This window comes from Xiphophorus maculatus, chromosome 22, assembly GCF_002775205.1.
Source record: "Xiphophorus maculatus strain JP 163 A chromosome 22, X_maculatus-5.0-male, whole genome shotgun sequence".
Taxonomy (NCBI): Eukaryota; Metazoa; Chordata; class Actinopteri; order Cyprinodontiformes; family Poeciliidae; genus Xiphophorus; species Xiphophorus maculatus.
This window is the reverse complement of record NC_036464.1, coordinates 1,427,996-1,452,578: the sequence shown is the minus strand read 5'-3', so window position 1 is coordinate 1,452,578 and position 24,583 is coordinate 1,427,996. Positions and strand designations below refer to the sequence as shown.

The window sequence follows — 24,583 nt, the reverse complement described above, 5'->3', positions numbered from 1 at the left end:
CTGCTTCCCAGGTTTCCATCACCATTCTGGATGAAAATGACAACAGTCCTGTGTTTGACATAACGTCTGATACGTCTGTGAGCATCCCAGAAAACACGGCCATGGGGAAAAGAGTGGCAGTGGTGCTGGCAAAGGACAGTGATGCCGGCTTAAATGGACTGGTGAGGCTTTACTTTAGCACTTCTACTAGTCACACCAGTGATTCTGAATTTGAAACTGCCAGACATTTCTGATGCACTATGAATAAACTAAATATGCAAAGTAGCAAAGCAAAGATTTCTATCTCCACTTGTACATCTATTTTATTTCTAACTTTAAAAACATTTTAAGTAGACCAAAGATCACTTTTGCAATCATGGAGAAGGTGGCACCACATGGAGGTTAAAGGTCATTGCATTTCATTTTGAAATCAAGGTGTAAGAGTCTGCAGGAAGATTGGAGAGGCACAGAATCCTGGTTGCTTCAGGTCCGGTTCAAAGTTTCTACAGTCAGGGATGGTTTTGGGAGGCATGTCAACTGCTGGTCTGGTCCGCTGGGTTTTATCAAATCCAACACCAGCGCAGCCGTCTAGCAGGAAATTATAGAACACATCCTGCTTCCCTCTGCTGGACAGCTTTATGGAGATGCAGAGTTCATTTCCCAGCAGGACGTTTCACCAGCCCACACTGCCAGCAGAACCAAAAGTGTTTCAATGGTGTTTCTGGGCTTGGTTAGTCATGAAAATGACCTGATCCAAATCCCACAGAGAAACTGTTGGGAAGAAGATGAAAATGACTGACACCAGAAAACATTTGCATCTCTCATTAAAACAACCTGGGATTCCATAAAACTTCAGCAGAGACGCAGCTCACTCTCCTCCATGTCACTCTGCATTACTGCAGCAATTCATGCAAAATGAGCCTGACAGAGTACTGAGTTTATATACTGTACTGTAGACAAAGCTTTCAGTAGATGACATTTCTTTATTAAAAGTAATTTCCACACTCCTATTTACAGCACCATGGAAATCATCAGAAACAATAGAAAGATGCCATTTTAATGTATTTACTATAACAATTCAGCCTTTTGATGGATTTGTATATCCTGATATTGAATAGAAACCAGGTATGTCATTAAGGACAGATGTGAGGGAAAATAACCCAACATAGGAAGAACTTTTGTCACCAACAATTAAACACACTGCAGTATTTTTGTATGTTTGGAGCAACTTGCAACATGGAGACTAGAACAAACTCAGGTTATTTTTTATTGGCTTTGATTTGTCACCAATGATCTTCTCTCAGGTGAATTTCACCCTGGTGGCTGGAAACATGGAGGATGTGTTCAAGATCAAAACAGTGAATAACAGCTATGGAGAGGTTTACGTCAACGCTGCTCTGGACCGGGAGTCCGTAGATCGCTACCTACTGAAGGTCAGGCAGCCGCGCTGTGTAGTTATGACATGTTTCAACCTTTATTGATATACATTTTTAATATTCACTCTTTTGCAGGTCCGTGCCACTGATAATGGTTCACCGACCAGATACACAGACCACTCACTGACCGTCAACATCCTGGACGTCAATGACAATGCTCCTGTCATTGAAAGCCAGCGGGGATACAACGTCAGCGTGAACGAGGTGAGGATGAGGTCTATCCCTGGAAGCCAGTCTAAGTTTACTTTTCAATCATTGTTACAAAAAGCTTTAGGTTTAGAGATTCAGGCCCAGGTTTGCTGTGAAGTTTGATCATTTTGTGTTTTGCAGAACGTGGGAGGAGGCACCTCAGTCCTGCGAGTGATTGCTACAGACAGGGACATTGGTCCAAATGCCATGCTGTTTTATTACATCACGGCTGGAAACCAGGACCTGACCTTCCGCATGGACCGCATGACCGGAGAGATGGTGACCCGGCCGGCCCCACCGGACCGAGAGCGACAGCAGGAGTATCGCCTCAACGTCACTGTGGAGGACGACGGCATGCCGCCGCTGTCGGTAAGATTCAGATACGGGAATGCTGAACCTAAATGTTTCTTACTTTTATTTTGAAGTTTCTCTTTGTAGTTGAAATAAAAGTTTCTATTTTGTACTCTGTCATTTCCTGTAAGCAACAAGTGTGTTATTCCTATGTTCTCCTTATTTGTACCTTATATAGAGTAGCATTGTCTTCTTCATATTCCTGATACATTTGACTGATGAAGCAACAACCAATGAAGTCATTTTTTGAAACAGCACATTTTATATTCAGACAATCAATCATCAATATTGTTGACTTCATGCTGATCTTTGAATGACTGTATGAATGAATAGATGTATGCATGGCCATAAGCTTCTCTTCAGGTAGGAAATTCATTTTTATTTTTTGACTCCATGCTCTGCAATGCAGGTGATTTTTTTTTGTTTTTTTCAGTTTTCAATGGAGGTAAAGAAAAACTTTGATGATTATTGTGGAAAAACTGACATTCTTGTTGTGGAGAAGCAGCATGAAGCTGAACTTAACTGAGGTTGGCAAATTTCAGCCAGAAAAAACAAAGAACACCTTTATATGATCTTGAGCTTGAAATAATGCATAATGATTTAATAAAACTGAAACCATAATCTGAAGAAAGTGTTGAGCCATACTTAATATCTGAAGTGTTTCATCTGTAATTAAACACTTCAGATATTATATGATTCTTCATACTTTCAGTATTAAGTTTGTTTCATTATCTTCAGATAACCAATTTTCATAATATACATTATCAGTCCATGAGACTGAATGATACAACCAAAAAGAGAGCAGTTATATAGATTTTGTATTTTCAGTTGTCATAAAATAAAATTTTTAAATGCAACAAATGAACATACGTACATTTCCATCATATTTCCTGTTTTTCAATTGATGCAGTTTTAAATGTTGCCTCCTTTTGATCAGCAGGAACTAAAAATGAAATTTTGCCAAACTAGTGTCTGATAATATTTCATAGTTGTTTGTTTATTAACATATATTTTTCATTTTTTCATTAAATGAATGATCATGAATCTGATAACATGATGCCATGTTCAAGATGAATCTGAAGCATAAAACAAACTCCATGTCTCACTGATTTCAAAGAGGAAATTTTAATTTAGTCTTTAGTTACAGGACAACTCTGTGTTTTAAGTGATGTTTGACAATCAGTACCAATGAACATCTGTCTTATTGGTGTCCTTTGACCTTAGAAAGTGATTTTCTGCTTTAACAGAAAAGTTTTATTTGATTTTCTGTCCAATTGTTGTTCATATCTAATCAAGAGAAAATTTGTTGCTTGGCCGTTTACACATCACATTATTTTTATTTTTACTCTTTACTCTCCTGATAAAGATCTTAACCTTTGACCTGCAATTGTTCAGATATGTTCCATCCAAAACAGTTCAGAACTTCCTCTTCCTCCATCACAAAATTATTACCAAGTTATCATTTTTAACCCCTTAATTTCCTGCCAATATTTCTTTACTTCATATACAGTATATTCCTACAAAACTTAATTTCTACGTTTACTCAATGGAAGACTCGGTACTCATCACACTCTATGTAAGATAAAGCAAATAGTACACATATGAACACGGATACCCCAGAAAATTGAAGGCAGTTCAAGCTGGCAGCTTAGACTCAGGAAGCTCGTTGTTTTGTCAACAGGAAAACCACAAGACGTAGTTCCTAAAAGACAACAGTGAACATTGCCTTTTCTCTTTAAAAAGCTTTTTTGATGCGTCTGTTAAGATAAGAGACGTTGCTGCTATACCCTTCAGGACGTGGGTGGCCCAAATCGTGAGATAAATAAGGTTCCTGTTAATGTGCAGAGAAGACCTTCTAGCTCTGGCTCCTCTTATAAAAACATTGTTTTCATCGGTTTCTGTCCTCTGTGCCTGCCCCTCTCTGGTGAACAGCATCTCAGAGGCACACAAGTGGAACAGCCTTGTTTTATCTGCTACGACTCCCTGGACAGCAGCATGTCCGTGTAGAGAAGTGGTTTTGTAGATCTGTCATTTGAGAGGAACAAGGACTTCACAGACGGCACACAATGCTTCGAGAGTTTCGTTTTTATTGTACAGAATACCAACAGGGCTGTTTAAAAGCAAGAAATATCCCGTCATGCAAGCTTTTTACAGTATAAAAACACACAGGTACAATATAAAAGTCATCAAGCGTACAAAAATTATTTTTCACCAGAAATCAATTCTTAAAACTTTAATCCCTTCTTTACACTCAAATATCCAGCCACAAACTCGTGAGCAGGCTCATGTCTAAACAAAACAAATTGTTACTCTGTCCTATAAACCTGTTAAACATTTTCTTCTTCAGATGATTTCCGCTTGGCATCCGCTGTATGCATTTTACCCCAGATTAAAAATAACACTAAAAGTGGGTTAACAAAGTCACGTGGGCAAAGTGATGCAGCAACATCTCAGTGTTGCTACGACTGACATTTCAAACCTTTTGCTCAAAGTATTTTACAGTTTTGGCTTATCAGACCTCATTGCACACATAAAAAAGTAGGATTGAACCTTTACCCTGATAGACATAAACACAGTGAAATCCAGAGGAAGTGGCAGTGAGTTAAACTCCTGGAAGATTTTTCTTTTGTTTGTTGCGGTAGTATCTGTGAGGCTACATTCAAGAAAAATAAATGATTTTTTTCTCCATAATTATACACAGAGACAACAATTAAATCTTCCTCTAAAAATGAAATATATTTTTAATTATGCAAGTATGTTTAAGGCTATGATGCAGTTGTAAAAGTACAGGACGGAAGGAAAGTATTCAGAGAAACAGAAGCGGTACTCAGGTCTGTCTGAGGTAGCACAAAGGCAGAAAGGAATGCAGAGAAGAAATCATACAAAAAGAAATGTAATGCCACGTTTTGGAGAATATTTGGTCTTATCACACCTAAAACCTCTTTCACAAAACAGTTCTATCATAAAACAACCTCTCAGTAGAACTTATTGCCATAAGTTTCTACTTGCTGGGGAATGGATATTGGGGAGTGCCATGGGACCAACTGGTGCCTCTGATGCACATCGGTGCCTTTCTATTGGAAATTCAATAGAAAATAATACGAGCACAGTTTTTGTCTTACACCAATGTGTTCTGCCCTGAACAACCTGCACCAGACTCATCTGCCCACTGAGCACCAGTGGCTCCGTCACGCCCCCACTGGGTGCCTCTCCCAGTCTGAATTAAGTGCTTGGTTTGGTTTTATGTTAAATCTTGTGTTCATCTGGTGGCACAGACTGATGTTTACAAGCTCTACATCATACCCCACAAAGACAATAAACCTCACACAAGTCGACAGTTGAGGTATAGTCGCAACTTTGATTGGTGGTTCTGTTAGCAAACACAAACATGACAAATGAGCATCTGAGTCTGTCTGTCTGTAAAATAAGACTGTAGCTACATAACGCTGTGGAGCCATAAAGCCCGAACCCTTTGGTACGGCGAGTATTTCTGCTGTGCTTGGCAGAAAACGGTAGAATTATTCCTGCCACCTTTACCACCTTGGAGCCACAAGTTCTGGCTTTGAACTGTTTGATGAAAGAGTTGATGGCTACATCCTGTTAATCTTGTCAACTTTTCAGTGCCATTGTTACCTCGCTTGGCAACTCAGAGTTGTAGTTTGACTAACATCAAACCCCTTTTACCTCTCCAGTCCTTACAGAAAAACCCAGCCAGACGATGTCACAGTCTTTGCTTGAAGTATTTTGTAAAAGAGGCCGTCAATGCCAGCTAACCCTTACATAAGTCCTGTTGATTCCTTGTTTGGAAGCTGAGAAGTATAACAGTGGTGGGTTGACTTTAACCCTTCTTGCTGCTTTGGTCCTTTCAGAAAACAGATAGATGGCCAAAAGTTCTGCTTTAAGAGTTTTGAAAGGGGCTTCAGAGTCTGTTGGTTTGATTCCTGAACATGAACTCTATAATGACAGGTGATTTTATGAAACTGTTTATCTGACAGTTCTCTAATGACCAGCAAAAGAAAACTGCTGCATTCACAATAGGAGGTTTGACGGTATAAATTTGACCACCTAGAAAGTTCACATGACAGAGAGCAGAGTTCAGGCGATTTGAACTCTGTGGGGATTTGAGCTCACAAGAACTTGCTGCTTAAATGATTTTCTGTAAAAGCTGAGTAGATCACTCTCTGCCTGCTTATAGCAAGACTCCCACTTTCAACACTTCTCACAAGGTTAACAAAAGACACCAGCAGAGGCAGGTCTGTGATCAGATGCAACCTGTTGGCCTGCAGATGTTGTTGCAGGTGGAAATGGTATGTGGGTCAGAAACGCAGCGCTCCTCCCTCCTGCAGTCCAGACAATGAACAGATGACAAATCCAGACAGGAACAATACGTGTTTATGCAGTTATTGTGAGAGAGCTCATGAGGATAGTATTGGTATTAAAATGAATGGAAGAACAGAAGAGCTGCAGGAATCTTTCCAGGGCAACAGTTTAGGTGAAGAACGGGCTTTAAATCTGCACCAGGTCTGGATTCTCAGGGATGACGTCTGAAAAGGAAAACAAGTGAAAAAAACAAGTGAGGACATAGAAATCAGTGGCATCCACAAAAAAACCAATCACTTTGAGACATTCTGCTGACAGATGTGAAATAACATATGAAGGCGTCTGCAGATTCAGCACTGCACTTCCTGGACAAATATGACAGAACTCTCCAAAAAGCGAATGACAACATTTGTGTGTTTCACGTTTTTTTTCACCACATCGATTCAAACGTGGGCAGACACAGACTGATAACATTCACAGAATGACTGGTGTTTTGCTGGAAACTGTAAAAAAGAGAGAAAAAAGCAGAACCAAGAGTCGAACCCAGAGTTGCAACATTGAGATAACAGGGAAGTTCATGTTAAACTCTGCAAAGCTGAAAGTCAGAAGGACCAAAATGATGAAGACGAAAGCTGAAGATTCTTCACAGCACCAAACCTCAGTGTATGTAGTTCTACAAAACATCTGGAAGAGATATGTCAGCGGAAATCCTTCATGATTCAGAATACTTCATTTTTCAAGGTATTAAAAATATTTGAACCTTCCCTGTTGCAGTAGAAAGCAACAGGAAATGTAGTGTTGTGTAGTTCTGCTACATGAAAGAGAAATTGTAGCTCAGGCCAAAACTTCAGGAACTGCATAAGCAAACTGAATTTACCCAGTTTTACCTCACAAAACTCACTCGTTACAATATCCAAATGAGAATCTACGGGATGTGCTGATCAAACTTTCCATGACTTTGATGATCTGCTGCTAACATCTCTGTACCAGAAACCACAGAACACCATCAGAGGTGTTTTGTAGTCTGTAGTTATTTGTCATTTTAAAAAGGAACATTGATATTAAATCAGGAGTTACAAATCAGTTAAAGTAATGAAGAGCCTGCTAGAGCGTACTGCAGAGAGCAACAATGTGGGTCACAGACCTCTGCACTGCCTGGTATTCTTTTTGAATTGCTGTAGAGCAAGTCTTTCATCTGCTGAGATATGTCTTCAAGGAAGTTCAATAATCCGTCTGCCCAGGTGCCCGTAGATTTAAAAAAACACAGCTGGAATGGAAACTCTTCCACGTTCCTAAGGTTTGATGTTCTATGTTCGGTCAGGGAAAAGCAACAGAAGAGGATGTTGGGCTGAAAACTGAGTAGACAGAAAATGACATCTGATGGGAAGAAGCTCTCCTAGAGGTGGATGTGACAGACAAGTTAAACCTGTCAGCTTTATCAGCATCTGCCAGGATGTTTAACGTGTGAACGTGAATTTTTTTTTTTGCAAGACAGGATATTTCAGCTGATATTGATGGAGTCATAGTCGTACTGGATTGCATCAGACTCTAGATTTTGAAATTTAAACTTTCTGACTCATTACCTTGTGCAATACCTTCACGCGATGCTGCAAGCACCGCTGTTGGTAGCTTGAGGAAGAAGTGAATCTGAAAACTTCTACACGTACAAATTAGTTCCTCACTGCATCATGTAGAACAAAATGTTGTTTTTTAAAAGATGAACTAAATGATAATGTTCTCTTATTTAGTTTTCCAGTCATTTATGACAGTGAGAACTGAACTGATGGAGCCTGATTGGATCTGTGGTTCTTCAGTCGCCTCAGTTTGGCCAAAGTAAAAAATCTGAAGGTCCAACAGAAAGACAAGAACCAGCAGAACTCTGCAGTTTAGTGGGAAGACAGTGGGGAGTTTTCTTTAAAGAAAATGCTAAGTTTGTCTGACTTTTCAAAAGAGAATCTAGCCTAAAAGAATATGTAATCATTAAAGCAATCTTTTGTCATTTTTCTTTTTTCTCAATAAAACCCAGCATGGCAGCGAGGATTCAGTAGAGAGGATTCGGTTAAAGACTCAAAGGTTGATTTAGAGCTGAAGGTAAACTGTGTCAGGTCAGGCAGATGAGCTGAAAGATGAGATTAAATCCACCGGGGTAGTCTGCTGGTTAACTTTGAAAGTCATTTATGACTCAGCCAGAGTCTTGACCTAGAAAACCTAGAATTTAAATCAACCCGAAACCGGATCTACGCTTTACATTGCAAGCTTACACTTTTCTGCAAGGAACTTAAAGACTTTCAGAAAGTGCTGCTTGATTTTTCTCCTCTTAAAACCCTTTTACAATATTTATTAAGGATTAATGAGCAAAAATTGACAAAATACATTTGGAGGATGTCATATGTGGGTACAATTATAATACTTGCAATAAGAACACCAATAATTTTAAAATGATTGTATTTTGTAATATAAATAAAACGAGACAATCTTTCTTTCCTTTAATGCATCATATATCCTGTACACACCTGAAAAACAAAAAAAATCTGTTTGGGAGGATTCATGCATAAATGTACAAACCCTAAACTAATACCTTTCTGAAGCTCCTATTGATCCATTTCAGTCTTGTTCAGTTCACACCTGGCTCCAGGTACAAATGAACCTGTTTAACCTGAAATAAGGTTCAGCAGGAGTTTCCTCACATTTACTCCTTTTCATCATTTAGGTATTTTTCATTCAGTTTCCAAATAATTTACTTTCCAAAAGTATCAGTCAGGAGAAGGGCACAAGATATCTACTGCATTATAGAACTAAAGGTTTGTCTGACATGAATCAGGGTCAGGGAGGCTGCCAACGTGCTGAGAGCCTGTAACACTGCCATATGTTGGACGAAGGAGGAGGGTCAAAAAATCAGAACTTGTATTGTGGTTGGATTAATCAAAGCTGGACTGTTGGGCCACAAATTTCCTCACAATCTAGTAGATTGTAAAACTTCAGCTGGACAAAGTCACTAAGGCAAGACATGGGATGCTGATGGAGTTCCACTGGATGCAGAATCAAGAAATGATTCAACTATTACTCCAAAAGTCTGTTACATTTTCTTTTATCTCCAAACAGACTTGTTTTTTTCTTTTCAACTGCAGTCACAATATGAAGGCACAGATTCCTTCTGTTCCTACCTTCGGATGGGAAGAAAACGTCACCATGTGCGGGAGGAGAGAGGGGCGTTCCCGGGTCCGACAATAAGTGGCGACTGGTCTCAGAGGGCTGACGGGTCATGATCTGAGAAACAGTCCGGGTCTTTATCTGTGGGGATCCGATCAGAAACACTGGATTCTCGTGGCCCTGAGCTTCACTAAACACACAAGAAGGAGAAGTTTGTAAGAAACCACAGCGTGACTCACAGCTCTGTTTCAAAACTCATCTGTTCCTCAGGACAGACGCCTAATGTTTGTCTCTTTGTAGTAAATAAATTAGTGAATAGTAAATGACAAAACAATGCCCCAAACAATCCACACATAAATGTAATTTCTGTAAAATAATCCTAAAAGAACTTCATTATTCTGGTCAAACAGGATCACTCGGTTAAAATGACCAGTTTTGCAATACCTGTTGTCATGACAACATTGTGGTGTTTTCATGTACATGCTTTTATAATCCTACCACTGTTATGTGAGACTCCAAATTATTCCCACTCTTCTCCATTTTGCTCCTCCATGGACCCAAACATTGTATTTCAGATTATCTTCCATTGTACTCAAGTATTTTTATCAATGTAGCAGATACATTATTTTACAGCTACTGAAATATAACTTAAGCTTTAATTTAGTCATACATTGCCTTCTAAAGAATTTATATTAACCCCCATTTCCTTTGATTGTTGTTCTGATTACCGTTTGACTCTTAGATACTGAACCAAAATAACCCTTAAGAGAGCTCCCACTGGTGCATGATATTTACTGGAGTCACGTCACCATATTTCCTTGTGGTAAACAATGATTACCGTAATCACAGAAAAATACTTCATGAGTTGTTAAAGTACAAAAATGAACACACACTGTACGAAACCCCAAAAGATTGGCCACAAAAACCCCAAAGGAATGAAACGGCGAGCACCCGTTCTGAGGAGCGACTTTGTTTCGATACGCTGTGGGAAAACGTACCTGTCCATCCGCACCAGCTCCTGTCCACCTGGGAGAGAGGAAACAGGAAATGAGCCTTTGTGACTGACCTGAAGCACAGCAGAGTGAATGCGCTTCCTACTGTGTGAACTAGAGTTAATCCACCACAGCCACAGGAAACGTGTCACACCGAGCACTTTGGGAAACCCGGCTTTAAAACATATAGACGTTTTCTGAGTTTGTGTTCTGCTGTGAATATTTGCTCACCAACTTACAGAAGTCTTATGATTTGAAGATTTTGGCACAGTTAAATGTTAAAAATCTGATTTTTTATTTATTAGGTGAAAGAGAAGCAATCCAAACCAACCTGACCCAATGTGGAAGTACAACTCCCCACCTTTTCTATTGATGATTTAATGGTGATTTCAGCTCCACCAACCATAGGCTGGTTGGTGGAGCCAGCCTGTGGCTCCACCAATATGCCACCATATTACTCTCAGACAGGAGAATTATGAAATCACATAAATAGAATCTGTCTGACAACATGAAGTAGGCTTAAAGATTTTAAATAACATGTTATGCTCTGGCATAACCCTAAAAATATCTGTTTATGAACATAAACCTTCCAATGTGTCTAAATTAAAACTTTTCCTCCACAGGGATGTAGAAGACATTCCAGAAGCTTCATGGTTTTTGTTCCCTCCAGGAGTAAAGCCTACTTTTTCACAATGTTTTTCCTTAATAATATATAATATGTCCCTGAAACAAGGGTGCCAGAAAGCAAAGACAAGAATTCTGTAAGAAGGCAAGTAATTTTTCACAGCAGTGCATTGCAGTGTAGTACATACGTCTGTTTGACCGTGAATTCTCTCGCTGTTTGTAGACCAGGACCAGAATAAGAGGCAGCGACAGCAGAGCCAGAATGCAAGCAGCTAAGGCTAAAGCCACGGGCACCGAGGCTGCTGAAGGAAAAGAAAGAATTTAAAAACAGAATAACTTTGCAGTCATATTCTGCTTTTAAAGGCCTGAGTTAGTTTCATACCTGGTGGAGGTGTGGGATCCCAGAACGTGCAGCTGGTCACCCCGTCTCTCTCTAAAAAAATAAAATATTCACAAGAATGAGTTCTTGGGCCACTTTACTTTACTATACATCAAACAGTTCATTAGACTATAAGCAGATAAAAAATCTGGAGCTGGGATGAGATAAAACTTGTAAGACCCTCAGTAATTTTAAATTGTATGTCCAGCCTGCTTGCTCTGCTTACTTGGTGTAACTTGAAGAATAATGTGGCTGTGGGTACTCTGCTGGGCTGTTTGTTGCTTGTGATCGATCTTAACGTCCAGGGCTATGCAGCAGTAGCGGCCCTGGTCGGCGTGGGTCACATTCCTGAGAATCACCCACATGTTTTCATTCGTATAGTTCATCTCCACTCCTAGATTCGAGTTGCGGGGTTTATGGCTGACATTGCGTGGAGTTTCCCCTTTTTTACAGTGCAGGTCGGTGTGGGGCGTGAAGAGCCAGAGATCCCTTACGTGGTGATCGGGATGTAAGTTGGCATTTTTCTGGTTGCACACTAGCTTGGCAGTCACCCCCTCTGGACAGGTGTAGTACCGGTGGGCAGAGGACACGGTCAGTGGGGAGCTGGAGTGGCTTGGTGCCACTTTCGCTGGAGAGAGAAGACAAAAACAGATGAGTCTAATTGTACTTCCTGGTAAAATAAAGGTTAAATTGAACATAATTTTAAAAAGATGGATTTATTTCAAAGCCGGTTGTGGGAGAGTTGTCACTTTTGCTTTGATCCAATATGAGTAGTATGGACCCTGCATGTTTTGTGTGGGTTATTCTGGCTGTTCTGGTTCTCCCCCAACATCCAAACAATGTCTTAGTTAACTGACCGTCCTAACTTCAGGTATGAATGTTTACAGCGCAGCTGTACTGTGTCTCTGTTTAGGTGAAAACTGAGACACAGAACAGAAAAGGAAGGATAAACTGACTTTATACGGCGTTTTTTTACATTCTGTCAAATGTATTTTATTAAAATTTTGCATATCAGAAATGCTCAAAGTAGGGTATAGTTGTAATTTCTAAGAAAACTAAAACATTGTTTTTACAGCTTGAAGTTTCTTTGGTGTTCTTCTATGCAGCTTTAAACATTGTGAGACTTTTATTTGCAAAACACATAAAACTCAGTCAGATTGGATGCAGAGCTCCATACAAACCAGCTTCCCTGTCGATGCTGAAAAACATCATGTTTCACCAACATAATGAGTTCAGTTTTTGTTGACTTTGCATGTAATCTCATCTGACCAAAGTATTTCCATATGTTTGTCACTTATACGGCTTGTTGCAAACTGCAAACAACTATGAAGTACTTTTAGGTCTATCACCAAAAATCCTAATAGAATTCATCGATTGTTGCATTTTTAGCATGAACAAATGTGAAAGAGTTGAGGTGTTAGAATTACTTTTTCAAGGCACTCTATGTATTTGGGCTGAAGACTAAAATTGGAAAATGATTGTGAAAGAAAGAAGGTGTTTGTGTGCAGTGGAAAACAAAAAAAACCTGAGAGGAAGGGGAAAAAAACTCCCCAATATTTATAGATTAAAGATGATGAAGAATAACTCTGCAGGAAAAACAAAAAGTCACATTTTGTTGAGGGTATTTTATCCCTGCAAGAACTAGATTTTTCAGAATAAATATTAAGGGAATTTACATTAGGAAGTTGCACAGAACCAAATAAAAATCTTCAGAATTAAAACTTCCAAAGTAATTCTGAAAAGCAGAGATCAGGGTTTCCATCCTGGGAGCATTTTGCTACATTACCACCTCACTTCTGCTGTTATTGGTGGGATGTTTTTTGCTGGTTTATTGCCGGTTGAACAGGATAAAATCTTTCAGTGGAAAAAAGGATTAAGATAACCATCAGGAGTCTGAGAAACTTGAGATCCCAAAACTGAAAGAGCCAGAAAGAACATAAAAATACACCTCAACAGGTACGATTGTAACAAGATCTTATGCCATAATGAATTTACATATCAGAGAAATGTGAAAGCAGTTTCAACATGTTGGGGAAAAGGAAATCAAATCATTTTGGCTGCATGTAAGAAACTAAATGATCCATGAATCCAAAAGAGTGTGTGAACTTTAGACACCATCTACATGTTTCTCTTCAGTCAACAGAATGTTTTTCCAAAGGTTTGTTATGATTCAAAGTTTTTTTGGCAAATGTGGACCCTGACTGACTAATAGCTGTATCCTCCCATCAGTTCTTGATTTTCTTTTAGGAGAAACATTTCTTGCTGCTTGAGGCCAAGCAGCAAGAAATGCTGCTTGACTGGATTCTGCAGTCAAGAATCCACTTAAGTGGTTTCTTGACTGCAGTTTCAGCCCTTACCAGGCTTGCGTGTTGCTGGTATAAAAGCATCACAATTTGTTCATGATTTAATAATTCCAAACATAAATGTTACATTTTAAGTTAAATGATCATTTAAAATTAAATTAGCTTTTACATTATTTTTGTCTTGTGACAAAATTTGTTGATCTGAAATAATTAAGTAGGACCAAAACCAAAAGCATGAAATATGTAAGGGGAAAGAAGCCTTTTCACATCATGGAAGCGTAAAAATCTCATTTTGAAATAAGAAAGGAAGTAGTTTTTGAATAATCCTCTTAGCTAACAAAACATTCTCCAGCTAGCCAACAAGCTAGCTTTGAAGAAGCCTCAACCACATTTAATCATATGTGCTGCAGCATTTTGGTTCTCCTGATTGAAAGTTGTAGACAAAAATACAAGAGCTGCCACCTTTTGTAACATAAACAGCATTCACTGATGCTTTCATCCACCCAAACAGCAGTGGTAGCAAAAAACGAGAATCTATTTTTGGGTTTGCAGGTGTTAAAAATTAGAGTTACTATGCCATCACTTGATTTTAAACCCCTACTGAAAACTGTTGGAATATGAAATAATTGGACAAGCTAATGAATTATTAATCTCTTCATAGTTTGTAATATAGATGCTGCTAAATATCTGGATTTGTTTTGAAACAGGACTAAACACTCAAATGTTTCTTCTTGTCTCAACTGTCTGGATTTGACAGATCAGGTTCTGCTAAAAAATGAAGAAGTAAAACTCTATTTATTTAGTGAATCACATCTTTATTTAGAAGATGGAATTCATGCCTGATACCACAACATGTCACAGACATAACACCACAAACAAACCTCTGTAGTAACTAGTAATCTTAGCATGCTGCAAAAACTGCTGGGTAAAAACAACCCAACTTGTAACCCAGTGCTGGATCAAATATGGACCGACCCAACGCTGGGTTATGGCAACCAAAGGTTGGGTTACAACTCATAACCCAACACAAGGGTTATTATACCACTATATCTGGATAAAAAATAAATATTTATTTTAAATGTCACCATGTAAAAACAATCTGAATATACCCAACCACTGACCCAACAGAATTATTCAATCTGCAGAGTAAATTTCTGACCCAACTCTTGAGTTATGATTTTTGACCCAATATTTGGTCAAACCAACCCAACCTAAAACCCAACATCTTCTACACAGCAAATGGGTTTTGAAAATAACCCAGAATATTTTACTGTGCAGCGATCCAGAGTCAAAACTCGGCATTTCATGACCAGATTCTGCTGCTTTCGCGTTTTTTCCTGCCTTTGGGTCAACACGGTTTGTTTTCTCCATTTTGTGGCTTCAAGCCGCAGTTAGAAATGGTGCAACGTCTGCTGACTGAAACAAACACTGAGCTCCTCTGGAGCCAAAGTTTCTCATTTAGTATGTGATACCAATGAAAATAACACAGTGGAATGATGTTACCATATAGCGCTAATAAACATGTTGGGTTGTTGTGGTGTTGTGATGCAATAGCAGTTTATCTGCACATATTTGTATTTTCAAACATCAGGAAGTGCATGACAGCTGTGAGCCCCTCTTACATATTGTACCTGTCTCACTCATGAGTTCTGTTTTTAACCACATCCTGTTTTAACTTCTTTATACGTACTTGCAGTAAAAAGCATTAGAGGTTGTGTATTTTCATGAACATGACTTTATTTTTGCTGAAACAAAATAAACGTCTGACCGAAGCTGCAGTCTGACACCTGCGCAGACACTTGACCACTCTAGAACTTCTCGAATATCTCAGTGAAATAAATGACAGGCACAGCCAATGTAAAGAACCAACAGAGCAAACCTGCCTGTGTCTGCAGCAGACTACAGAGTCGGTGCAGCATTCAAAACTGCAACGTGCTGCAAGGACAGGAAGAGTATGTGGAAGTGTGTACGAGCCAACTACAAAAAAAGTGAGGGGGCGAGCAGCATCAATAGAGAAGTATGAGGAATAGTAATAGTTTAAGTCACAAGTTACAGTAAGTGTCTGAATATGTAGATGTGGAGGGAGGAGAGCGGCCAGCGGTGAGTTTGAGGAGTGGACTTCCTTCCTGAGTTTCTTCGGCTCCTGAAAACGTCCCCCTGTCTTCTCCTCACAGCTAAAATCTCAATTTTTTTTACAGTTACTGCAGTCTTACCTGCACCATCCATTATGAATTAGCTCACTCCATCAGAGACTTTTCTAAACGTTCACACATAAAAATCTAAAAAGCACATGCACTCTTCCACATTTTTAATTTTAACAAGCTGATCTTACTCAGCTACATCAAGCTGAGTAAGTTTGGATGAAGAGCATACAGTTTCAAGTCTTGAAACAGATTCTCAATTTGATTTAGGTCTGGACTTTGACTGGGCCACTCTAACACACAAATTGCCTTTCATTGTACCTCTGCTAGAATCAGCTGACCGCTCCAGTCAGAAGTCTTTTACAGACAGGTTTTCTTCCAGGGTCGTCCTGTTCCCTTCCCTCCAACTCTGACCAGATTCTCTGTCCATCCCCATAGAATACTGCTGCCACCACCATGCTTCAATGAGTTGATGGTTGTTAGAAGACCTGAACACATTCTTCCACATTTTTGCTATCCCCAACATGCTCCTTTCAAACTTTAAACAGGATTTCTTATGGCTTTCTTCTCACCACTTTTACATAAAATCTGCATCGGGTCCACAGATTCCCCTTCCTGCTGTTTGTTCTCCAATATCCTCCAACAAACAAAGCTGGACTTACTACCTATGGGACTTCTGAAGGCAACTGGATGAACTTATTACTCAGAGGCATCAGATGAAAGGAGAGATGTAAATTCTTGATTTCAATTTGTAGAAAATCCATCCATCCATTTTCTGTATGCCCTTGTCCCTAGTGGGGTCGGTAGTGGTGCTGGTGCTTATGTACACCCTGGACAGGTCAGCAGTCTGATGCAGATTTGTAGAAAATGTTTAAAAGAGTGTATAATTGTGCACCACTTTGTTTTAATCACATAAACATACATGTTAGTTAGAATGATGCTTCTTTTACTGTTTATTTAAAGTGTTTCCAAAATCTGCATACGTGGGACGTATTGCAACATATCTGAAAGTTTGCTTGGCAAGACAGCTGTTTCAGCAACTTCCTGGGATTTAACTAGACTTTGGTCATGAACATGGTGTGTTTAAGTTTCAGAGAATGCACACATGCTCCAAGCAAGGAAAGCATTCTGGGGTTTGGGCTTAAATCAGGAAGCACAGCAGCTTGTTTAAACGCAGTTTAAAATGTTTCGCTAACAATCAGCTGGAAAGGAAGTGCAGTAGCTTAATATGCTGCAACCTTTGCTCTTTGACTATCCGTGAATGTGTGTATACATGTCAAGTGTACATCCTGTGTGTGCCTCGCAGTATTTTCCTGTCAGGCAGCTGAATTCTACAATCGCTATTGTGTGCAAGGAGAAGCAATAGGAAGAGCGTGGAGGGTGATTAAGGTGAAACTGGTATCCTCTGGCTGTTCCTGTCTGCTCTGCGGGACAATGGGGCGTCTCTTCTGTTTCACACCCACCCCGCCTTCCTCACAAACCCGGCTGCCTTTTCTCGCCTGATTTACATAAGGCTTGAGTTTCTGGTTGAAATGGGTTCAGATTAGAGGGTCACAGGTTCACACAGATTGTGTTTCAGAGATATCACTCCAACAAGACAGGGCTTTTGTGGGGAGGCGTTTGGAGGGAGGCTGTGAAGATGCCAAGTGAGTGTAGTTTACCTGTACCAACCTCAGAACTGTTCTGATCCACCAGAACTTATAAACACACAGCAAGCTAATTGATATCTGCAGGGAGAATGTTTCTGACAGATTTGTTGTTGGCTCTCTCATATCTAGATTTCTGCTCCTGTGATCCCCTGGGGGTCCCAGGAACAGGCCCTCTTTGTTTGGCTGACACCTGTTGCCACTGACAGCTTTCTCACTCTCAAAGTTGAAGCGTTTGATATCTGACTCATCTAAGGATATTCATCTCTCCAAAATGTTCTAAATTACTCCAACGCAACCATATTGCACTAATTCCCAGATCTTTCCCATCATAGGATGTTGGCAAAACCAGAAGGAGTGTCCGCTCCGTGAACAAAGAGCAGAAGGAGTTCTGGTAGAAACTTCTAGTATGACAGTAAAAAGGGGATCAGCAACAGAAAGTGTTTGAATCTTAGTCACAGTAGGAAGTGGTTAACTGTCAGCAGGTCATCATGTTCAGAAAAGCTCGACATCTGCCTAAGGTTACTTATTTTCCATTTTCAGTGAAGAAATCTGAAAACCAGGACATCTTTTCATCAGTGATTAGGTGATTTTTGGGTGCTTTCCCTCAAACCATACATTAGACTCGTGTCTATTTGTGGTTCAGTATTTGAAGATTCATCTGTTTCTAGATTTTTCTTTTTAATATAGCTCCAAATTATTTTTTGGGAAATGTACGTATTTGCAGATTTTGTCTAAAATATTAAAAAGGAAGCTGAAATATCTTGGCATTAATCTACTTGACATTCTGTTGGCTGGCATCTGCAAAGCAACCAATCCAAAGCCACCAATCACTTCCCTTGGAGCTGTCCCACTTGTACAAAAAAAACAGTCCTAGTACAGTACAAAGATTTCCAGTCCTGCAAAATATGAATAATAATGATACCACAACTGCAGAAATGCAGCCAATCAGCTGGCTTTATTCAGCAACACCTCAGTAACTAAAATCAGCAGCTTTGAAAGGTGATGGCAGAAATCTAAAATGAAAAATCAAATCTACACTAACATTACTTGTGATGTTTTTTGTTCTTTGTTTATTCTGTGTGTCAAAACAACAAAGACATGAATCTGTGGTTTTCTACTTGCTAAAAAAGTGTCGTTACGCTCTACTGGCGCCACATGCTTCCTGAGGAGGAGAGACTGCCACAAAGTCAGTGACTCTAAATAGATAACTTTTATCAGGTGGAATTATGATTTGAATTTAAGTGCAATACAGAACAACTACACCCTAATTGGAATTTATATAGATTAATTAAACTATATTTTATAAACTGGATCTGTACAGCGACTTGTGATGACATTTGCTGTGAACTGATGATAAATAAACTGTATTGAAATTAATTGAGATTAAATGTTAGACATTACAGCTGTAATAATTGTTGTGTTTTATGATTTAGAGGAAGTAGGAATCATAGTTTTTCTTTAAACTAAAGAAATTAGATCATGTTTTTGTGTATCTTTGGTTATCACTATGAAATCTCACCACGGATCACCAAAGATAGTTTTTTCATGTTGTTCTTGAACAGTCAAGGCTCTAACGTTGTGGTTAATGCCGTGACCCTGGGCTGCTGAGAAAAATCACCCACATGGGGGACAAAGTGTTCCCAGCAGCGTGGAGGTCACTGGTGGTAACATCAAGACATAAATCGCTGCATGCTAAACGTGACAAATATGTAGACCTTTAAAGATGATCGCAGGCAAAAAACTCCCAAAACAATAGAAGTGCCCCCGCCTCCACTCTCCTATTATTACTAATGCAGCACATGCAGGATATGCCCACACAACTGTTGCACAATCATTCACCAGCTTCCTCCCTCGCTCTGCAGGCGGCTTATCGTCAATGAGATTGATTACGGAAACCTGCTCCCTAATAAAGATGCACTCATTTAGCTCAGAATCGATGTGTGCACAACAAGAACCGCAGCAGGACAGGAAGCAAAGCAGTAAAGAATCTTAGAGTGGTTTCGTAATGTATGGAGTGCTGAAAGTGTCACTATGTAATGAATATTCTTGAATTGAAACTAAACTAAAAATAAATAGATGTTATGAATAATTTAGGTAAGCATCCATGTCTTAAAAATTTAACATTTACAACTAATTACTTACAAAATAAGAGTCAGACCAAAAAATTGGTCCCGTTCATTTGGAGTGTCAAACAGGCCACAATTTACAAAATCCTTTCCTCAATATATTTGTCATAATTAAAATTTAGTTGAAAATAATGAAATCTTATTAGGTCAAACTTTTACCTCTTACTATTTAGCATTTTTCAGAATGTAGTCAATTATTTTAGACAACCTGTGAGAAACAGTGGTTTGATCATTTTTAAAGGACCAAAATGTAAAAATTATCAAAAATAATCACTAATATTACTCATCTTTAAATTAAACTGAAAATGAACCAATTTAAATAAATAAACTGAAATTATTTTGTTGTGTGAAATATTTCAAACAGCCACTGTGGCTCTTTAAATGGAGCCTCGCTTCTGATTGGTTGACCTGCACAGTAAGTCTCCTTCAGACCAATTATCTTAACCAGAACAACATTAGTGATCCAATGGATTAAAATGTTTATATTTTAGTGGTTTTTATTAATAAAATCTTATAAATGACAATTACTATTAATAGACTACTTAAATTAATTATTTACACACTTCAGTTACCATGTAATGATTTACTCTATTTACTTCTCACATTGTGGCCTTTTTGGACCTCCGTACATTGTATGTTCTTCATCGACTCCTTTTTTTCTCTGCCATTGTCCGCAACAAGAAGCTAAATGCTTATCTGGGAGGAAAAGAGCCTCTGATTGCAGCTGGCTTTCTCTCAGGTCTTGCAGAGTGGAAATCCATTACTGGCAGAGGCGCAACGACTGTTTTCATCATTGCCTTAAAATGAAGGAAACAAAGAGGAGATCACAGAAACGGGGTGAGGGCATTTCGAATCGGTCTTGTTATGTATTAATGGAGCCTCTCAGAAAAAGAGACTGGGAGCCTGAATCCCAGGATGTCCCAGTGTAGACATGTTTGGGCTAATGTTTTGGAGTCCTTACAATACTAATGACTTTTAAAGAGGCACATTAAAAGTTACTGATATTTTGGTACCAGTGTTGTAAGGTGCAACCCACCAGATGGGATGATGAGCAATATTTGACCAAAATGAGATTTTATATTTTATTTCCTGACAAACTAAAAACTCCCATTTATACTTTTCACAAGCAGAGAAACTTTATTTTAAAGAAATAATCAGATCTAAACTTCTAGTGCCAAAAAAAAATACTGAGATACTTTTTCCACAAATGTAACGTTTCGTGACTCAAAACAGTATTTTAAACAATATCTGCAGGATTCTCTAAAGTTTGAATCAAATTCCAACTTTCCTGTTTTGAACACCAATCATTAGATAGTCTCTGTGGTCATAAATCCCTAACAGTTCTAACGCGGCTAAGATTTAGAAGTATCTAAAGTTTTTTTTAGAGGTTTGCCAATCTATTGAGAAGTCTATTAGCCAATTTTGTCAACACAACCGGGCGAGTCAGAAACTACTTCCTTCCTTATGTCAAAATAAATGCTTTTTTGAGAAACTGTTGGCTTCCACAAGGTCAGGAGATTTTTATTTTTCACAAAAAAAAATCTAGGACAGATCTAGAACTCGTGGGAAATCTGAACGAGGCCCGCCTACTCCAACATGCGTCACATGAGTCTCACCATGCCCACATTCAATTTCTGTAAAGATTACACAGACAGACAACAGTCCTACAAGATGTTCACGTTTCTGGAGCTTCAGATGCAGATTCAGCAATGACCAAGATCCATAGTGACACAACGCCATCTATTTTTTTTTCATTTATTTGATTAGGACACTGCATATTAATTAATATTGGCACAATTCATTTGTACAGTATCTAAATTTTATCCTTTATCCTAAGACAAATCAGCAGGAAAAACAAACAGATAGGAACTACTGGTGGGGACAGATTCCCTCATGGTCAATGCAGTGGTAGATGAAACCATTTCATAGTTGGGAGAGTTGGGTATGAAATAACCAAACAGTGACAAAGGGGCAACATGATCAGCACATGTCGACTGGTCCAGACAGAAGCTAAATATAAGCAGTTGAGTATTTGGGTCATAAACTGGTAGTAAGAAAATAAATTGAAATTGAGCAGCAAGTTTAGGATGTATGTGAATTCTACTTTTCAAACATTAACAACAAACCATTCTGCAGCCTGAACACAATGGAGCCCATCATTTAACCCAAGAGTCCCGTAGGGAAATATTGGCTCCCTAAATGGATAAATGGAAATATGGTTTTAAAAAAGATAATAAAATAAAAAAAATTTGAGCACTTTAATTATTATTTCTATTTAAAAATAAACTAACACACACTGGCAGAGGGAAATTGTTTGTTTACAGGAATGAAATGACGTTTAAAGGGATGAAATTATTGTTAATGATGACCCAGTCAACATCACTCATTCACTTCTGACCCCTAAATGTGTCCCAGTGTGTGAGTTTAGCAACTCTTTGGTACTTTGAGATAATTTTACCCATATTTAAGGTGTTTGAAGGAATCAACTCCTTTGAGTTTGCATATCTAAATAGACTTATCCATGGAGCCTGAGTGATAACAGCGCCTGCTGAGGCACCAGCTGCTCAGCTCTCTCCTCCAGCACAAGGCCAAATATGCAGAAAGCCGCTGCTCATTAGGGCCAGCATGCCGCAATGCCTTTCTCCTTTCCCGTTATTTCTAGACATGTAGATAAAAAAAGAAAAGAAAAGAAACAAAGGTCGCCCCAAAGTGCTGCATGTGTTTCGGTTGGTTCCCCGCAGGGAGGGTCGTTTAAAGCCGCTCCGCGCCAGATGTTCCGTCTCAAAACAACAGCAGCAACCCGAGAAATGTGGAAAATGTTTTCACCTCAGAGTTTTTTACAGAAGCACTCCAGCATAAACTGTGATGCTGCGCAGCTGTTTGTGAAAAAAAAAGAAGAAAAAAAGCTTCAGAGGAGAGGAGGTGGTTAAGTTACACCAGGCTGGAGCTGTCAGCATTAAAACACCATCTGGGTAGAGTTACTGCTAAACACATTAAAACTTCTGCTAAGTTTCTACAATAACATAATGAAAAAAGTCATAAATCCTCAGGGCTTAAATGTGACAACAAGTCCTAACACCCGCGGGGTGTTTAGAAAGTATTAAAAGGGTCAGATGTCAGCGGGATTTACGCGCTCACCTTCAGCAACAGCAACCAGAAAACAGACGATCCAAAACATGGGCTTTCTCAGCCAAACGGAAGTCCGTCGCCTCTCCATGGCCGGCAGGACTTTAAAAACAAAACCAAACGAAGCAGAAGTGCAGAATGTGTTCAGCTGTTGGACCTCTTTGCTCTCCGTCTGTTCTCGTTTCACTCGTAGTAAAATGAAGAGCCGAGCAGAAAGGGGCGTTTCTAGTGAAACGAGGAGTGGTTAAGCCACGCCCCTTCTCTGGCTGTTCGCTCGGATCTCCTGAAGCACAAAAACATCGAGAAAAAATAAGGATAAAACATCTACATATTCTAAATATACTTTAAAAATCATCTAAAATTATTAAAGATGGTTCTAGTCATACCTTATTCAACCTTAACACATTAACCTCAAGATTCAATGTATGTTGGTAAATAAATTATCTCCAACTGTTCTGTCCCCTTTACTCTGATACCCATAAAAATAATAATTTATATGTTTGTTTTGTCATATAAATAACAAAAGAATGTCCCTTTCAATCACCACCTATAAGCTGAAATGTTTAAGTTTCACCTTTAAGAATGAAATCAACAGATCAGTCATCTGAAGTCAGAACTCCAAGTGGTAAATGCAGAAGGTCCTAAAAGTCCAACATGGCCGCCTTGCATACAGAACCAACGCATGGCTGCAGTAAAACAAACATACAAACAAAAAACTATTCTTCCAATGTCTTCTATCTCTTCAAACCTTTAACAAAATACTAATAAACTATTATTGTGAATGCTGTAGGCATTAAGACTCTTGATTTCCTCCACTTTTCTACAAACACTTTTCACCGTTTAACTCCTTCTACATACTTGGCTCTATTTTAAGAAATCAACCTTTACCATATTCCGTTCGTTCAGGAAAGTACGGCTATGTTTTTTGGTATCAACATCTTCTACAGTTTATGAAATATTCACTGTTTTGTGATCATCTTGGGCAACATTGAAAAAAAGAAAAAACATTTCCGACCTTTGTGACATTCCCAAATCCAAGTTTTGACTTCAACACAACATTTAATGTTGAAACCAAAGGTTTACATACACCACATAAAAACACACATGCACTTTTTCCACACTGTCTGAAGTTAAATCAGACTAAAGTTCTCCTGTCTTGTGTCAGTTAAAATTACCAAAAATATTTCTGTTTGTTAAATAACAAGGAAAATATGTTAAGGGTTTATTTATTTATACATTTCGTCAGTATTTGGTCGTATGTGGTCTATCTATTCTGTGTATGTAAACATGTAGTTCAACTGTTTCCCACGCAGTCACAAGCTGCCAAACTCAGCTCATTTTAGAAGTTCCTAAAATATTTCTTGCTGCCCTTCTCTTTGGCAGTGTTTCTAAAAAACAAAGGTCAATGTGTTTTAACAAGTCATCCTTTGAGTTGTTATCTTGGTACCATGAGTAATCGCTTCACTTTTATTATCTTAATATTTCCCCTGAATGCCAATAAAAGCAACTCAGTTACCACCAGTGGTGCATCTGTCATTGGTTGAGAAAATAAGGATTAGGATAATACATTTCTGCATGCAGTTGTTAGAACAAGCTTTGAAAAAATAAGATGTTCCTTATTCCAAGTCTGCTTGGTATTAAGAACATTTTTATGGTCTGGTCAGATAGTCTAGTAACTATCAGAGGTAAGATCCTGCAGAAAAATGATCCACCAAATCAATCAGAATGGAGCTTAATAATCTAAATCAGTTTGGCCCTGTAAACTTCTAAAAAATTATGATACATGATGACCAGTGAGCAACTAAAATACCCGAGTGA

General features: G+C 38.8%; 2 protein-coding genes across 7 annotated transcripts in view; one reads left to right on the top strand and one right to left on the bottom strand.

The window, feature by feature from the left end:
- The window catches only part of cdh23 (cadherin related 23), a 188,493-nt gene that overhangs the window by 141,324 nt on the left and 22,586 nt on the right, over positions 1-24,583 (top strand). For 4 of the 5 annotated variants that reach the window (XM_023327715.1, XM_023327714.1, XM_023327716.1 and 1 more), the window contains exons 34-37: positions 12-161; positions 1,284-1,412; positions 1,491-1,619; positions 1,746-1,973. In XM_023327715.1, the coding sequence (XP_023183483.1) occupies positions 12-161; positions 1,284-1,412; positions 1,491-1,619; positions 1,746-1,973 (636 nt within the window). Of the gene's footprint in view, positions 1-11; positions 162-1,283; positions 1,413-1,490; positions 1,620-1,745; positions 1,974-24,583 lie in introns of those variants that run through there. The other variant, XM_023327718.1, reaches the window with a different exon arrangement.
- Positions 4,023-22,967, bottom strand: vsir (V-set immunoregulatory receptor). Of its 2 annotated transcripts, none has more exons than XM_014471434.2 (7): positions 22,778-22,967; positions 11,647-12,048; positions 11,424-11,474; positions 11,230-11,343; positions 10,424-10,451; positions 9,440-9,615; positions 4,023-6,499 (listed from the first exon to the last, which is right to left on the bottom strand). In XM_014471434.2, the coding sequence occupies exons 1-7, from the start codon at positions 22,854-22,856 to the stop codon at positions 6,462-6,464; spliced, it is 888 nt and encodes a 295-aa protein (XP_014326920.1). In that variant the 5' UTR covers positions 22,857-22,967; the 3' UTR covers positions 4,023-6,461. The 2 variants fall into 2 exon arrangements, with proteins under 2 accessions (XP_014326920.1, XP_023183489.1); XM_023327721.1 differs by having other exon boundaries at positions 11,230-11,340.